At 37.6% G+C, this 17750-nt stretch overlaps 3 protein-coding genes across 8 annotated transcripts in view; 2 read left to right on the forward strand and 1 right to left on the reverse strand.

Moving 5' to 3' along the window:
• LOC131321042 (uncharacterized) overlaps positions 1 to 8071 on the forward strand; it is a 59953-nt gene extending 51882 nt beyond the window's left edge. The window contains exons 1-5 of one of the 4 annotated variants that reach the window (XM_058352065.1): positions 16 to 113; positions 1038 to 1698; positions 3766 to 3841; positions 6338 to 6464; positions 7527 to 8071. In XM_058352065.1, coding sequence (XP_058208048.1) covers positions 1406 to 1698; positions 3766 to 3841; positions 6338 to 6464; positions 7527 to 7765 — 735 coding nt within the window. In that variant the 5' untranslated portion in view covers positions 16 to 113; positions 1038 to 1405 and the 3' untranslated portion in view covers positions 7766 to 8071. Of the gene's footprint in view, positions 1 to 15; positions 114 to 1023; positions 1699 to 3765; positions 3842 to 6337; positions 6465 to 7526 lie in introns of those variants that run through there. The other 3 variants (XM_058352064.1, XM_058352063.1, XM_058352066.1) reach the window with 3 other exon arrangements.
• The window catches only part of LOC131321037 (dammarenediol II synthase-like), a 132703-nt gene that overhangs the window by 41373 nt on the left and 73580 nt on the right, over positions 1 to 17750 (forward strand). Inside the window, exons 1-10 of one of the 3 annotated variants that reach the window (XM_058352051.1) lie at positions 13608 to 13698; positions 14238 to 14485; positions 15236 to 15424; positions 16122 to 16211; positions 16310 to 16507; positions 16607 to 16691; positions 16821 to 16987; positions 17078 to 17266; positions 17354 to 17467; positions 17594 to 17713. The exons of 1 other annotated variant lie outside the window; for it this stretch is intronic. In XM_058352051.1, coding sequence (XP_058208034.1) covers positions 14276 to 14485; positions 15236 to 15424; positions 16122 to 16211; positions 16310 to 16507; positions 16607 to 16691; positions 16821 to 16987; positions 17078 to 17266; positions 17354 to 17467; positions 17594 to 17713 — 1362 coding nt within the window. In that variant the 5' untranslated portion in view covers positions 13608 to 13698; positions 14238 to 14275. Of the gene's footprint in view, positions 1 to 13607; positions 13699 to 14237; positions 14486 to 15235; positions 15425 to 16121; positions 16212 to 16309; positions 16508 to 16606; positions 16692 to 16820; positions 16988 to 17077; positions 17267 to 17353; positions 17468 to 17593; positions 17714 to 17750 lie in introns of those variants that run through there. One more of the 3 variants, XM_058352052.1, reaches the window with a different exon arrangement.
• On the reverse strand, positions 8157 to 9585 carry LOC131321045 (uncharacterized). The gene has a single exon (XM_058352069.1). It carries the CDS (start codon positions 9405 to 9407, stop codon positions 8961 to 8963), a length of 447 nt encoding a protein of 148 aa, XP_058208052.1. The 5' UTR covers positions 9408 to 9585; the 3' UTR covers positions 8157 to 8960.

Below are 17750 nucleotides of genomic sequence, written 5' to 3' on the forward strand. Positions count from 1 at the left end.
GTACAAACAAATCCTCATATATCTTGTGCAGTATATGAAGCATTGAGCCCCATTTCTTCATCTTCTTCTCTCCCTATCTGTTGCAGAAGAAAAAATAAAAGAGAAACCAGAAGGTAAAGCCAAGTTCCTCAACAAATTCGAGAGTAAAAGTCGAAACCCATGTTTTGTATTACTCCAAATTACGAGGGTTATTCTCTATATTTGTTTTTGTTCTGGTATCTTCAATACTACCCAAGATTTCGCTTTATTTCCCCCATAGCTGTGTTCGGTTGGTGAGAAAACTGAAGAAAAGAACGGAAAATAATTCTGAGATTTTGCATGTCCTCTAATCTATCACTCAAGAAAAGAAGAAATAGGTAACCATTTTTTTTTGGTTGATTAGTGTTGTTAGGCGAAGTTTTGCTTGTGTTTTTGAACCTAGAACTAAATGGGTAATGCAGATTGTCAATTTTCTGTTCTTTCTCCGTTTCTGTTCTCCGGTTTCTCAGCATCCAAACAGGGTCATTAATTTGTTTCTGGTTTTCTTTATTTTACTATATTCTCATATATATTTTCTTTCCTGTTAATGTTGTTTAGGTACTCTAATCAGTATTTTACGCAACCTATTTGTTTGAAATAGACATAAATGAAATTCTTGAATGGAGCTCTTTCACTTTTTCTAGTTTATGCAAGCAGAAAGAAAAAAGAACACTTCCAGTCTGTCTTTGATGAGTAGAATTTGAAAATTGGAAATGAAAATCATCCTTTGACAGAAGCCTGTTTTAATTATTGGCATGCTTTTACTCTGCAGCTATTTGTGAATAGAAAGTAGAATCATGAGTTTTTTGTGAATTTTTAGTTGTGCAAGACGAAATGTTCTATTATTTTCTCTTACTTAGTCCAAACTCCAAAACATATTCAGAAACTAGGAACTGAGGAACAATACTGTTTAGAACTTCCCCAGTTCCCACGTTCGAAACTACATCTCTTTTGATGATATTTTCATTATCTTTTCTTTTTAACTTCCCCTTTATTGTTTTAAAGTTTGTACCAACAAGGTAGGGATAGGATGATGGCAGAAATATGGGACTAATTTAGCAATGAAAGACCCTGCTATAGAAGAGGCCACAGCAAACACTAGATAATGGTCAATTGCTAGAAGCACCAATCCTCGCCCAGTTAGTATTTGACCATGTCGAGGCATGCTCACCTTCCTCCCCGCTGCCCGTTTCAAAAGAAAAGTACAACCTGATCGATTTATGACCCTTTGTTGCCAAGCTCATGCAAAGAGTTGTACCCAAGACCCCAAAAATCCATATCTCAAAGCTCCATATTAGAGGAGCAGCCAGAATGGCTCGACGACCTGTTGGGTGATTCGGACGCAAATACAAAAGGGACACTCCACCGGCGATCAGCTAGTGATTCAATGACCCTCTTGGATGGCCTTGTCTCACTTAATGATGATGACAGTTCAGTTTCCAGCGAAACTGGTTGTGTCTTCGAGTCAGGTTGTATGTACGGTCCTAATTCCCCTCGGAGCAAAGGGAAATTTACCTTTCCAGAGAATACTATGGTTTCAGCATTATCAGATTGTCTCTTTCAAAACCCTATGGAGTATTTAGATGGTGGTCTTTGTGCTTCTGGAATGGTGCATTGTGAAGTGCAACATGGAAGCGGCTTAGCTGGGGAGGCTAATGCAGAGTCAAAGGCAGATATAAGGTTAGTGTCAGGACTGACATGCTTTCCTCCGCCTATTGATGTTCTTTATTTGTTCTCCATTGGTTTATTTCTTGGTCTTGTAATTATATCTCAATGGGAGGTTCTCCCAACAAGCCCTTGAAGACTTGATTCTTCTGCATAGCCTTCAACTTCAAACCTGTAGGGTCATTTCCTGCTGTACTTCAAATCTTCAAGTAAGACGTTTTACTATCAAATAAACGAGATGAAGCTTTTATTCATCATGGTGGTGCTTTCCTCATATCTTATATGCATCTCAACTTTCTTGAAGTTAGGTGTCTGCATTTGGTTCATAACCATCCATTGTACCCAACTTGTGAGCCGTCTCCTTGTAAGGACTTGAAAATAGATAAGATTGACAAAGAATGATAGGGTTGTTAGAAATATTTAGATAGTGTCAATGAGAGCGTTGCCAATACCAACACCATGGCAGTTAAAAGGTTAGGTTTTGGATTCACGTGCTTTCTTCACTTATTGGTGTGGTATTCTATTCTCTTTTGATTTATATTCTCGGTATGTCGTAGTTAATTCTGAAGTGGATGTTGTCATCAACCATTCATAGACTTGGTTCTTCTGTGTACCTTCAACATGTGAAATGCCTAATGTCTGAGCTGTAGGGTTAATCTGTGCAGTATTGAGATTTGTAAATATGTGTAAGTCGATGTTTCACTAACAGGATGTTTTTATAAATGAAGCTTGTACTCCTTATGGTGTTTTTTTCCTCCTTGTATCTTATATCCATCCCAACTTTGAAGTTGGGTCTCTGTATTTGGTTGTTGACTGAATGCAATATGCTATTCGTGAGCATTGTCATTGCCATGACTGGTTAGTAGGAAATACTGAGACGGAATGGTAGGATTGCCAATACTTTGTATATTTCCAGTGTCGCTGCTTTCTCTTTGCAGCCTACTTTGTGCCTGCTTGGACCACTGTCAACGTGCCTAAACCCTCGGGCTTTTGTGCCACTCACAAATATGTACACACATCCCCACAAACCCTTGCATGTGTGGATTTGTGTGTGGTTGAAGTGTTTCTCTCTCTCTCTCTCTCATGTTAGCTTTATAGGAATTTCACATGTGTCATGCTTTGAGTCCCATTTACAATATGACAGCCAGCATGTAAAAAATCCCGTTTGATCCTTCCGGTTATCTATATGAATTCCCCAATTGATTGGGACTTAAGGCTTGGCTTGGTTTGGTTAGCTGTGTAGGATGCTATAAGCATTGCCATGTTAAAGTCCTGGGGGGGGGGGGGGAGATGGGGGAGCTATCATATCCTAAGAAGACTCTAGGAGGGGAAAATGCAAAGGTGAACGACATGTTTTATGACTTATCACCACATAGGTTTTCATGAAATGAAAGCAATGAATCTTGTGGAGTCTTGGTCTTTGTCTTGTGAGGCTGATTGGGAGGTCCTCCATAGAGTCTCGACGGCGTTGTTCCGCTTACCAAGAAAAAGAAAGCATTTGTCGGTGTCCACTGTAATAGAATTAGGCTTACAGAGCTCACTTATTGTGGTCTAATGTTGATATTGGTCTTGTTCTTATTAGAGTCATGATAGCAAATCTTTTGAAAATCATCTCGTCCTATGCTTGCTCAAATCCTCACCATAAGATCACAATATTAGCCAAATTTTCTTGAAGTGCTTTGAGCTAAAGGCAATGCTACTAACATGAAAGTTATGTACATCTGATTTTTATTTTGAAAACCTCAAAAGGCAATCCCAACTCTCAATGATTTGTTATTATCTGCTTACCTTTTATTTCCTGTTGCTTCACCTCTTTGTGTGTAGTCCGATGAACTGCTGCATCAATCAGATCTTATTCTATTGAGGAATCTATTTAAGTTGTGTTTATGCTGTTTTGATAAATCTGAGATATTTGTCTCCAAGGCTGTAAGCTCATTTTTAAGTTCTAACTCCATTGATACGGTTCAATTTATTTTTTATTTTTTGCTTTTTGATGCTGTTCTATGTTTTGCTGTATGTCAGGATTAAATACATGAACTAGTCATATATTAATGTAGTTGCTCATAATGATATCCTTTTCAGGCATTCTGGGCAATGCTCAAGGGTTCGTAAACTCCAATATATTGCTGAACTGGAAAGAACTGTTGATGTTCTACAGGTAAGTTAGAACAGCAGAGGAATGCAAATTTTTCTTGTAATTTCTTCTTAATCTGATGGCACTCCAAGGTCCTCTTTTACAGCAGGCCATCCTTTTTGCTAGAATCCCACGGCTTAGGAAGTGAAAGATATTGTTACGACCCAGAATTTTAATTTATTTTATTAATTATTTTGGCCATTATTTAATTGGGTATTATGGTTGGGTCCTGATTAATTATTTTTGCGTACACAACGGATACAATTGTCGTTACTATAACTACAAGAGTATGAGCTTAATTAACCATTGTGATTTAGTTTTTACCTCAGTTAGAATTTTCGATATTTTGTTTAACTAGATGACTATAATTGTGGGTGTTCGTGATTAGTGGGTAGTTTTATAAAGTTATTTGTTAGGAGATATTTTCACAAAGTAGGGTTTTTATTTGGAGAGAACGTGGGTCAGTGGAAGTCATTATATTAGACTAGTGCTATTGTCTTTCAACCGTTTAGTGAGAAAAGAGCAGCAGCCGCCGCCGAAGAGTTTAGAGATGGTCTTCTTTTGGTTATCGAACAGAGGTAATTTTCTCCTTCATCTATTTCTTTTGTTGTGATGTATATTTGTTCCATGGATTGGTCAAACCCATGGGTTGGAGACTAGTTTAATGGGTTTTGAGAGAGAGAGAGAGAGAACACGGCAGTTGAGTGTGTGCTGTGGTGATTTGTGTGTGTGACGTGGTGTGCGTGTGTGTACTGTGAATGGTCATTGTGGTTTGAGCGGGTGGGGAGAGAACAAGTGGAATGCATAGGGAACAAATCGCTTGGTTTTTGGGAGTACGTGAACAGAAGGTTATAGCAATGGGAATGAAAATTGGATAATGGTTCTGGTAGGATTAGTCTTAAATCATCCTTAGGCTTAGATTAGTATAGTTTCTGGTAGCTTTAAACTGCCGTAGATAATATTATACTCGATACAGTTAGTGATAATATTGCCATATGATGCTTTGTTCAGGTTCGGCTCGTTTTGCGTGGTTCGAGTAGCACTACTTTTTGGCCCAGGTGAGTAGTTAAGTATGTTACGAATTTTCGAAAGTTCCCTGTGTCCCTTAAAAGTATTTCCCTCAGAAATTTATATGAATGTTATTCAAAGACTCAAAACTGTTTATAAGTTGTTCTATAAATTGGCATGTGATGAATTTTCTGAGATCAATTGATAATATTCTTTTTGGTGAGAAGTTGGTGGATATTAATGGGAACATTTATTTCGGAAGTCCAGGGAAATTATTCCTTCTCGTGTTGGTGACCCTGGCCATTGGGGAAAAGATTGGTGTTAAGCCAATGACCCTAATGCTCAACGGCTTTCTTTCGCCGGGTCGTCTTAGGGAAAAGTACCACAGGCTGCCAACCCTGGTGACTCTAAGTTCGATATTGGATCCAATTTTGATGAGGTTTATTTTGGCCATGGTACTGTTTGATTGTGGTTCCCCATTGTTGATGAAGTTAATGTTGTGATCACCACCAAGAATATTTATTGCTCAATACTTTATTGATTAATTTATTATTCTGTTGGACACCTCGTATGCCAAATTATGTTTAATGGTAAATTATTTTAATCTCTTTTTTCAACTTTATTTAATATACATACTTGCTATTCATTGAGCTTGTTAGCTTACGGATTTATTCCAACTTCTCTTTCAGGCAAGTTAGAGAGTTATGCAAGGACTCTGGCGACATCTCGGGGATTTCTTTTGTTGACCTCCTTAGGGTGTCTCATTCAAATTTTATTTTAATAAATCGCTTCCGCATTGAAAACAATTGTCAAATAACAAATTCTTTTATTTTTACTGTTGGACCACTGGATATTGGTTGGCTCGTGGGATGGTTGTACCCCATGTTTTTGATTGAGACACATTTGGCTTTTGATTTGATTAATAATAAAAAAGCGATGTTACTTTGATTTATTTAGGCTGCGTGTTCCATGGATTAGCCTCATGGTTCACGGTCGGTCACTTTTCATTTTGGGGTGTGACAGATATGAAGGATACCCCTTGCTTTTCTTGTTAATTAAAGTAAATAAATAATGCAAATAGAGTAAATGAAGACATTCGTAGAAAAAATTTAAGCCTTTGCTTTTCTTGTTATCCTGGTGAATACGACAGATCGTATAAAAGTCTTCATAGTGTAGCCTTTTCCCCCTTTGGATCTGATTGCCAGCTCCCCTGCATTAAATCTGATTGTGGTGATGCAACATGAGAACCATTTACTGCTGATGTTGTATAGTCTTGTTGTTCCTTGTATTGATGTTCAAGGGGATGCCCGTTGTTTTTGTAGTTGCCATGTTTTTGGTGAAATGAAATTACTTACCAAAAAAAAAAAAAAACCATGAGAACCATATACTGCTGTGCTTAATTTCATCAGAGAGTGCTGCAGCTGCTGCTGTATTGTTCAGTCTTATCATTTTGCTCCAGCAGAGACTAGTTTTAGTTTTCTGACAGAACAGTTTGAATTTCTCATGATGCAGACTTTAGAGTCAGAGTTAGCTGTTCACGTTGCTTCTCTTCTTCAGCAACGTGCTGCTTTGTCAATGGAGAATGGTAAATTAAAGCAGCAGATGGCCAGACTTAAGAAGGAAAAAGTGATTGTGGATGGTAAGTTATGTTTGTCCCCTCCTGTTGATCATTTCTTGAACAGAGATGGCCATTTTTGTTACCCTAGAGCTTTTCGGGAAGGTCAAAAAGTCACTCCATTATTGTCTCAAAAAAGTCACTCCATTCTCTTTGAAATTGCATTATTTTTTTTCCAGTTAAAACCATGGAGAAAGCTATGGTACACCTAGGTGTACCATAAATATGTTACGCAATTTTTTGATATGTGTTACGTAATTTTGGTAGATGTTACGCAATTTTTGGTTAGTTATGCATGGTTGTACCTTTGGAGTGCATGGTAAGCATAGTTCACATATTTTTCCTGCATGGCACGCATATTTGTCGCATATGGTATAATGGTATGCATATTTTTTGGTTCATTAGTTATGCATTTTTGTCGTATGAGTTGCGTTTTTTGGTGAAATAACGTAGAGGGGTGTGTGGTAAACCCCAAAATACTTGCACATTTTTTTGGTATTAGTTACATCTTTTTTTGGTAACCAAATTTTTGTGGCCAATTTCTTTTGGTTTTGTACCATATGCTTCTCCTAAAACCATTAGGTAATCATCCCCAAAGTTTTGAAGTTCCAAGATGCAAAGAATGAAACACTAGGTAGAAAAAGTAGCAATAGCTAAGTTATCAATCATGGCAGAAGTGTAAAGTAACATAGAAGTACAATTCTTGCCCAATTGTTTGGAGGGTTTTGGCCCGGGATAAAATACTGAAATATGAAGGCAAGGAGACTCTTATATTTTACTCGTACTTACGATGTAAGGTGCTTCTTTTGGAATAGAAAATCTGTTTGAAACCAATATAATTGAATGGAGACAAAAGTACTCAATATATGATCACTGCCATCTTTCTGCATTTAACAGGTCTATAAGTACCTTCTCTCTTTAGGTTCACCTTTGTATAGTTAGGGAAAATGACGGCCCAAGACGTGTTTTGATAATTAATACCCTCCAAGGACAAGCTAAGAACATTTGTTAATACTGAAAATGTCCTTGGCGGGTATTAATTATCAAAACTTCCCTTGTAGTTATGGTTGATATATTTTTCTACAGGTCGATATCAGCCTCTGAAGAAAGAACTAGAGAGGTTGAAAATTCGTGTAGCTTATTCCTCCAGTGGAGACGTTGAAAAAGATTTCAGGTCAAGCTCTGCAGCAGAGGGAGTTAGCTTAGATGCTGCTTGGCAGATGCTGGACATAGGAAAACTTAACCTTAATTCAAGAAACTGTTGTCTTTTGGAACATATGCATCTTTGCTCTGGGGACGTTATAGAAAAGCAGAAACCACGGTGAAGCTGATCAGGTTTGGCCGCCGAATTCTGCACTTGTTATCATCCGGTGATCTCATCTTTTAGGAGTTCATGTACATCGAGTAGACGTGATTCTTCTCTTTTCTTTCCTTCGTCCTCCCTTTCTGCTACTGTAAGGTTTCTTTTGCAGTAAAGATAAGGCATGGGGTGAATTTAAGCATTTGCTGCAATTCCCTTGAAAGGATATCCCTTCCAAATTTGGTTACCTAGAAAGGAAGGAAGCTTGAGGGCGTTTATCAACGTTTCGTTTCACTAGATTTGACATTGTTAATATCGATGGTCTTCTTAAGATCAAGGGTTTGGGTTGGTTGACGGGAATAGGAATGGCTTCACCTTCCCTTATTACCCTCCTACCGGTTGTTAACTTGTATGTGTGTAACTGCTGTCCATGTACGATCCATAGTAGATTGTATTATGTACCTAAAAACAAAACAAAAATGCTAGATCCTGTTAGGTTAAAAAGGATGACCAATTTAGCAACAAAGGGGGTATATGATCAACCCATTCTCATTACACTCGGGGCAATCTTCCGACGACGCGGCGGCATCCCCGGAAACCACCTTATGGCTCCCATTGCAGTTGGAACACACCGCAAACCGGAATCTGTTCACAGGCCTTCAGACCAGTCTACCGGGACACCCTCGAAGAGTGAGCTTCCCTTGCTCATGCAAAGTCAATACTACTTCAGCCCTACCAATGTACCTCCCTTTGATGAACAGCCTTGGTGGGACTATTTTACCCCCCAGAGTCATCCATAGCTCTTCCCTGAAAACAGAGTGCATCGAAATGTCCCTTTCTGAATACATTACCCGAAAGCTGTCGAGTAAGAATTTGATGCTGTTGCAGTCTTCGAATGTCTTTTGGATCCCTCAGAGCCCTGTCGTGTAGAGAACTACTGAATCGGTTCCGCCCGGAAGACATCTTTCTTCGAAATCTTACAGGGGATCTCTATTTTCTTCCAATTCCAACAGAGGATCTCTGTTTTCTTGAATATCTAACAGAGAATCTCTGTTTTCTTCGATTTTATGGGCTTTAAACGGATGATTTTCTTCGTCTTCTTCCTTGATGTTTTCGGGATTAGTTTCCCTCATTCTGGCTCTTCTCTCAGCTTCTTGGGCCTTAACCTCCGTCGCTGCCAAATGCCGCGGGGAGGTTCGGATCGAAAAGGCTGCAGGAATTCAAGTCCGGCTGAAATTTTCGACATTAATGTCCGATAAAGGGATGTTCTTGGAATCCCCATTACGTAATTCCTCGAATTCCTTAATGGCTTCTAATTTTCTTGACATCTCTATCGGATCAACACTTGGGTTTTTCACCTCTGTTCCGGGCCTGATGTTCTCTTTGTCGTAGATTTCATCATCCATTTCCGTTTCTTCAGATTCAAGATCTCTCATCAGCTCTGAAACATCAATAATCTCGGGTTCTTGCAACGTAACAGCGCTCTGATTGACCTTGTTTGCATCCTCTTCTTTGCGAATCGTGTCAGTTTCGACTTTCGAATTGGATTTCGTGGGAAAGTAATTCTCCAAGAATCCATCTGATGCATAAACTTGAAGAACTCGGTCTGGTTTTAAGTACCCAATTGGCTTAATGGACTTCAATTTCTTCAGTGGCTTCCCCTTCATAGTCTTTCTCTCACTTTTGTTGACAAAATCTGACGTGGCTATGCAAGGGACTAGGGAGGTTTAGAGAAGGAAATCTTGATCCAAAAAAGGGGAAAAAAAAAAAACGAAAAACAAAAAAAGAGAAGGAATGCTTTGGTTTTGAGTTGAGTTTAAAATTGGATAGGGAGAGAGGATAGGGAATTGTCCCTCTTCAGGCGAGCGAGCTTGCTTAACGGCTAGAAGGTTTTTGTGTGAGTTTAAAATTTGAAGATGATTTGGTGGGAGGCGGTGCATTGAGTGGAGCACAATGGGGGAGTTTAAATCTGCTGCTTTTGAGTCTACGTTAGTATTTATGTATATTGATCGTGGGCCGTTCGTGGACTGGCATCAGGTCTTTCAAGAATAGACAATGTGAGGAAGTTGGCAGCGGTCATAATTCGGAATCATTAAAAAACAAAATTTTGAAAAGAAAAATAGTGTAGAAAATGAAATTTACAGCTCCTCGTGGACCTCGTCATCATGGCATGTCTAGGTCATAATATTGCAAAGATGGGCCTTGGATATGAAAGGGTACAATACAAACCCTAATTTGGTGCGATACAAACCCTTTTAGAAATAAACTCTCCATGTTGAATTATTTTTTGCTTTAGCGAATTTTTTTAATGGTTTTGGTCATAATTTTTATTTTTTTCACTCTTGTTAAAATGAATAAATAATCTAAAAAACGTCTCAAAATTAACAAAAGAAAAAAAAACAAAAAAAGAATTATGATAATTTGTGATTTAGTTATGTTGATGAAAATTTCAATTAGTATCTTCATCTATATGTTATAAAGTTATACATTAACCGTATGTGTTTACATACGTACAAGAGAGGAAAGATAAAAAGAATAATATAAAAAGGGTAATATGATTTTTGTACATTTATGATTAACAGATGTAATGGTACACTTTAGTACATGGAGTAAATTATATGGGATTATGTGGTAGTTTTTAATTGACAATGGGTCAACTCGCACCAAGCTCAAGCTATAAGGGGTCAAGTGTAATTTGTCTAGTGGGTTCCGTTAATGAGAGCTAACGGAAGTTATCTTTTGTTCTAAGTTGGCGTGAAATCGAATTGCAGGATTAAAATCGAGTCAATTGAAAGAGTTTGGATCAAAGTGACATAAAAATCAAACTACAAGTACCATTTGGGTAATTTGCCCTTCAATCGACCACTACCACCTGTCCACCGCTACTCTAGAGCACCGCTACTCGAGCTTGAGATAGAATAGGCATTAAGATTTTATTTGTTGCTTAAAAATCATCCACCCCGTCTCAATTTATTTGTTCATTTTTAGGGAATCCAATTAGTTAGAGCATCAACACTGGTGTTTGCCATTTTGCCATTCTCATTTGTGTCCCGCTCTCAATTAAAAATGACACAGTTGCCATGTATTTTCTCAAATTTGACAAATAAAATGGCATTTGGCATATTTGAGAAACTTTTGAGTTTGTGGGTGTGGAGTAGTAGTTGTCATTTCTCTTACTATTTTTGAGAAATGGCAACAAAAATTCTCAAAAATAATAACCGCGTTGATAGCTATCAACAAGTCTCTGTTTTTTCCCGTTTCCTCAAAAAGTCTCTGCTTTTACATTACACATACACAAGCAAATCGACAAACAAAAGTGTGGCATGTGATAGCTCCAAACTCGAGCTCCAGATTCGAAGGGACGATGGCGAGGGACGGTACATCGTCGTACACTGGTTGCTCTGATAGAAAGCACCGAATGTGTTTTTAACGCAAGAGGCGCAACAACAATGCTATCGTACTTACACTACTACCGACCACTCCTCTCTCACTAATGTGTCGGCCTTTTACATTTATGCTTTATGCTTTAACCGGAAAAGGTCAAAAGCAAAAGAAGTGTGAAAAGCACACAAAGTATGACGACCCTTCCTACTTTTTCGCTAACGGTTGTGCTCACGAAATGTGTGTTCAACTTGAATTGAAGGCACGGAAAAACTATTTAAACTCTGGAGGGAAAGAATTCCACCGTACGTAGTAGTTTTTAATTGTTGTTGACTGGGTAGATCAAACCTGGGATCACACATGGAATTGAGAAACAGGGATCCAAAAACTAATTAAAAAACGCAAAGTTCAAAATGGTTTCATCGGTTAAGAAATGGATTTCATTTGTGGTAGTTATAAATGGTTGGCATGGAAAACTTCCATTGTTCTTCATTTCACCAAGAGAGAGGGGGCAAACCTTCAATTGTTACAAAAACACACGCTCGGAGAGGGAGGGAGAGAGAGAGAGAGAGAGAGAGAGGAATACAGGATTCTAAAGTTGATTGGGTGTGCACTATAATCAGGGATGGAGGCAGGAATTTCACCATGCAGGGGCGATCGTGCATGTGAGAAAAAAATATAAATACACATGCATAATCACGTAAATACATTAAAACTCAAAATAATATAAATACATAATTCGGTTTAACTAATGTGATCGATCTTGATGTATGTGTCTTGTTTTTCTTTATTGTTCATCTTTTTTTTTCATTTATTACAACTGGACGAATTCGGTACATGGGCTTCATGTTACTTAATTTTACCAGTCAAAAAATAAAGAATTAGGAGAAGTCTAGAACAACAATTGAGGAAAAACATACTTACAACTTAAATTTCACCAAAATTACTTAGGGTTTTTAAAATCTCTTCTCCTCTGTCTCTATTTTCTAGAAATTTTCTTTGAAGTCTTAACAATTGGGGATGTTTGTGCCAAGAGAGAGAGAGAGAGAGGGGATTTGGTGTGCCATTGAGAATTTAGGACAAAAAGAAATGAAACTGTAAAACACTAAACACATCTAACGAAAGTTGGAGTTTATTACTTGAATATTCATAATATTAACCCTATAGTTTTATTTTTTGTTATATTTTAGCCCTTAGCCTTTAGTAATTAATATTGATATCATCGTAGTTCAAAGGTTACAATTATATATATATTTTTTCAAAATTTTACACAGGGGCGAGCCTATATACTTTTATAGGATTTTTTTTAATATATAATAGTAGTGTTTCTTTTTCTTCTTACAGGGGCGACTGCTTCTATTGGCTCCATCCCTGACCAAAATGACTCAATATTTTTTAAGGTCACTTGCGAAGTGTGATGTCAATTTTTTTCACCCTTTGATACAGCAGGTTTTTTTTTTTTTTTCATCCTTCGATATCATTTTGACATTATCCTCTAGGCATTTAGTTGGATTGTGAACGTGGACTTGGGTGAAGCGGTGAGTCATGGACATTTTTGACCTTGGGTGGTTATTGTTTCTAACAGTTGTTCAGTTTCCTTAGGGTTAATTTTGGGAGGCACAAAAGTTTACACACTCTCAATTTTGGAAAACACCAAAATCATGCTCCCCCTTTTATATTACTCCATAGATGAGTATTTTATCTGTTTTGTTCTTATTCAAATTTTTTTGCATTTGTTTCCAAACCCATCTTGTTCTGATGGTGTTAGCCATTGCGGGGAAGTGGCCTCCTCAGTGGAGGCGGAGATTCAAGCCCCATGAGGGGCACGTTTGGGGTTCAAGGTATTCTATTTGACCAAAAAAAAAAACTTATTCGCAATTAGTTTTTCCTCAAAATTTTTGTGAATTATTGATTTGTCCCGACGAGAGGAATCGAAAAAGTAAAAACTTATGACTTACACCCATTTTTTTTGGAAAGATCCAAAATGTATGACTTTTAGCCCAAAAAGCTGAGCTACAAATGCTAAATTTTTTTTGATATCTTCAAAAAATTTGGGTAAAAAAAAGTCATAACTTTTAAATTTCCCGTTTTCTCTCATCGAGACGAACCAACAATTCAAAAAAATTTGCCACAAAATTAACAAATGCAAAAACTAGGCCGGTCTGTAGTCTTTCATTATTATTCTTTAGCCTCCGACATGGAGCTTACATTTGGGTCAAGGATGAGTTACAATATTTCTTGTTGCTTTTCATACATACCTAGTCAAAATAGGCCGGCTGCTACATTCACAATTTATTACTAGTAGTGCGTAGTAGTCGAAACGCGCTCATACGTACTACTAGTGCTCTCTCTCTCTCTCTGACCTTTTTTCTTTCTTTAATGGAAAGCCCCATCCCTCTTCGTCTTTGACCACCCTGTGCACGTTTTCATTCAAGTACTACTACTTATAGTTGGTATAAATACCAAGGCCACACATATATCTATCTCAGGCATTTGAAGCTCCTCAACTTTTCTCCTCTCATCTTCTTGAGCAATCCAAATTCTTACTCCTGTATACTATCTTCTTCCTTAATTCAGGTACCTGCCCTCTCTCTCTCATATAGTAGTAGTAAAATACTGCAGTTTGGCTAGTAGTACTCTCTCTCCTGTCATCTTCTCGAGCAATCCAAATTGTTTTTTTTTTTTTTCACGATAATGTACATAACTGGGTGGCATTCAACCGCGTTTTTGCTATCCAGTTTGTTTGGGCTTGCAAAAATGGCTAATGTTTTTGTGAAAAAAAAACCTGATGTTAATCCACGTGTTTCGCATAGCAAAATAAAACAAAACCGTTTAGCGAGTCCAAACGGTATTCTGTCCCAAAACATCGCCCAAAGGCCAAGCTGCAAGCACAAACAAGCCGGAAAAAAAAAAAAAAAACAAAGAAAGAAGCTTAAAAAAAAAACCTGGAAAAAAGCTTTCCAAAATAGTGTTACTCCTATTTAAGGCTTATAGATTTTAGGGGTTTTTTAATTTTTTTTTTCTTCGGCATTTTCAATTTTCAAATGCATCAAATAGAAGAACCGATCGACACAAACATGGTGTACTAATAATTGTGAGCTTATGAATGAATGCAGAGATATATAGCAAAGCATCTGTGTAGTTACTAAGGAAAATGTGGAAGCTAAAGATTGCTGAAGGCAAGGGACCATATTTGTTTAGCACCAACAATTACGTTGGTAGACAAATTTGGGAATTCGACCCTGATGCAGGGACACCGGAAGAGTGCGAAGTAGTTGAACAAGCTCGACAGGAGTACAAGGACAACTTTAAAAAGGACCGAACCCGAGCCTTACCCTGTGCTGATCTTTTGATGCGGATGCAGGTAACTATAACAAACTCCAACTTGTATTTGACTTTTTTTTATCAATATAAGTTGTATTATGGGCAAAGTTCACTTTGACCCTCCGTGGTTTGAGTTATGTGCTCATACACCCTTGTGTTTAAAAGTGTCCACATAACACCATGTGGCAAAAGGGTATTTTCCTATGATATAGACGAAAAACATGACGGTAGGGGGTGTGTTTGTACATTTTACAAACCACAAGGTGTTATGTGCACACTTTTAAACTATAAAAGGTGTATCTGCACATGGCCCAAACCACAGGAAGGAAGCAAGGTGGACTTTGCCCTTGCATTTTTTTGTCCCTTAAAGAAAGTGAGAAAATAATGGTTTTCTGGTCTAATAATCTTCACGGGTCTGTTTGATTATCGAGAAAAATAAAATAGAAAGTAAAAATGATAGAAAGTAAAGTGAAAGAAAAGAATATTTTTTTTCTCACATCCGTTTGGTTAGGATTTTTTTTTGTCTTTATTCAATTTTTTTTTTCCTTTTGCTAGTATTGCGTGCAATATTTTGAGATTATTAATTTATCTCAACAGGATGAATAAAAAAAACAGATGGACCGAACTAAAAAATTTGTGAATAACGCCAATGATAATCCTCCAAAAGGAACTTTTAGGCCTAAACACCCAATTAAGCATTGCATTCACCAATTGTTATTTTGTTTCTCAAAAATTAATCACCCATTTCCCTTGATAGACCATATTAAAAGTAGTGCAATTTTGTTTACAGCTGAAAAAGGAAAACAAGAATATCGATTTGAGTATACCAGCAGTGAGATTGGGGGAGACAGAAGAAGTGAAGTATGAAGCTGTGACAACTGCTTTGAGGAAAGCTATTCGATTAAATCGAGCAATCCAGTCAAGTGATGGCCACTGGCCTGCTGAAAATGCCGGTCCCATGTTTTTCACACCTCCCCTAGTAAGCCCCTCTCTCTCTCTCTCTCTCTCTCTCCATATATATATATATATATATATATGTATGTATTCTTTTGATATTTTTGTTTTTTTTTTAAAGTTATATTTTTGAGTTAGAATGCATTTCTGCTATATTATTAGATTAGAGGCTAATGACAATATCATGTTGCTTCCGCTAAATTGTATTTTAGTTGATATACGTGAATAGAATGAAATGCGTAGAAATCCGTGAAAAACATGTGCTTTTAATCTATTTAGTTCCTTTAGTTTAGCGAAAATGCTCGCTTAGTCATTCGTCTCGACGAGAGTAGTGTAGAAAGTAAAAAATTATGACAAAAAATAAATTCACCAAGGATAAAAAATGTGTTTTTGTACGTCTTAGTTTCGTTTTATACGAACTTTTTTCAACTTCGATCTACATTTTTATACTTTTCCGATTTTTCTCATCAAGATCAAGATAAATGATTGATCCCAAAATATACGACCAAAAGCTAAAGAAAAAATACTGAAAAAAATTACCGGACCAGAAATTTAGGAAGAACTTAGAAGTCTTTGCTCCCCATTATTGATAGATACCATTTCCAGTCAAAAAACACCTTCTTTGGTTACTGAATATCCTTAGGATGGTTTTCTCTCCCTTGATTTCATGGCATCCGAGTGTATCTGTTGACCCAATTAGGAGTGTTACGAATTTTGTGCAGATAATCATCCTATACATTAGTGGGGCAATCAATACGATTCTGACAGCCGAGCACAAAAAGGAGTTGATTCGCTATATTTATCTTCATCAAGTAAGTTCTATTCCCATGAATCTATGACATAGAAAATCCGCGCTAGTACATCCAATGTGTGTATCTAAGCTATGGCAGCAACAATGTTTACTATGCAGAACGACGATGGGGGATGGGGATTCTATATAGAAGGCCACAGCGCCATGATCGGTTCGGCACTTAGCTATGTTGCATTGAGATTGCTAGGAGAAGGGCCCGATGATGGAGAAAACGGAGCAATGACCAAAGCCCGGAAGTGGATACTTGACAATGGTGGTGCAACTGGAATTCCTTCGTGGGGAAAGACCTATCTTTCAGTATGATTCAACTTTCTTTCAAACTTAAGGAAATTGTGGAATTATATTCCCTCTCCTTGAGATAAAATTGATGGATTGTTTTGAATCCCTCGTTTGCAGGTGCTAGGTGTGTATGAATGGGCAGGCTGCAATCCTTTGCCTCCAGAGTTCTGGCTTTTTCCTTCCTTTTTGCCTTACCATCCAGGTAGCCAAAAGTTGGTTTACTTACTCTTCTGTGAGAAATTAAAATTCATGAGAGTTGCGTTTTCCGATAATGTGTTTTTACAGTAATATTATGTAGCCTGATCTGATCAACCTATATTTCTGTAATTAGCGAAAATGTGGTGCTATTGTCGCACGACTTACATGCCCATGTCGTATTTGTATGGGAAGAAATATCACGGGCCGATCACTGATCTAGTCAAGTCATTGAGACAAGAGATTCACACCAAGTCGTATGAGGAAATCTGCTGGAACAAAGCGCGGCATGACTGTTGTAAGGTTGGTAAAATCTATTGTTGATCCTTTCTGTCTTATGATTCATGTACGAGTGAGGAAATTACAATTCCAACATGTTTATCTGTAATGCAGGAGGATCTCTACTACCCTCATACCTATGTACAAGACTTGCTTTGGGATGGTCTTCATTACTTGAGCGAGCCAATTATAACCCGTTGGCCCTTCAACAAGATTAGAGAGAGAGCTACGCAAAAAGCGATTAAGTACATGCGTTATGGAGCAGAAAGTAGTAGATATATTACAATAGGATGTGTAGAAAAGGTAATTAAGTAGCCTAAACTAGAGAACTTGATTGTGAATCCATTTGAAATACAGTACAAAATGGATGTGAAATTATTCCTATTGCAGAGTTTGCACATGATGTGTTGCTGGGCAGAGGACCCAAACGGTGATGAGTTCAAGTACCATCTTGCTAGAGTTCCGGATTACTTGTGGCTGGCCGAAGATGGAATGAAAATGCAGGTTAGTTTTTGTTATGACAACCTCAATTCTGGTTTCATCACTTCATTTACAGATTGTCGCATAAAATGTAAGCTCAATGTTCCGTTTAAGGCTAAGTTGTCAATTAATCCGGTGGTTTCATTGCAGAGTTTTGGCAGTCAAATATGGGATTGCGCTTTAGCAACTCAAGCACTTATTGCCAGCAATATGGTAGATGAATACGGCGATTCACTAAAGAAAGCACATTTTTACATCAAAGAATCACAGGTTCTTTTCTACCCTCTGATGCATCATGCATGTCTGT

Source organism: Rhododendron vialii, chromosome 3a, assembly GCF_030253575.1.
Source record: "Rhododendron vialii isolate Sample 1 chromosome 3a, ASM3025357v1".
Lineage (NCBI taxonomy): Eukaryota > Viridiplantae > Streptophyta > Magnoliopsida > Ericales > Ericaceae > Rhododendron > Rhododendron vialii.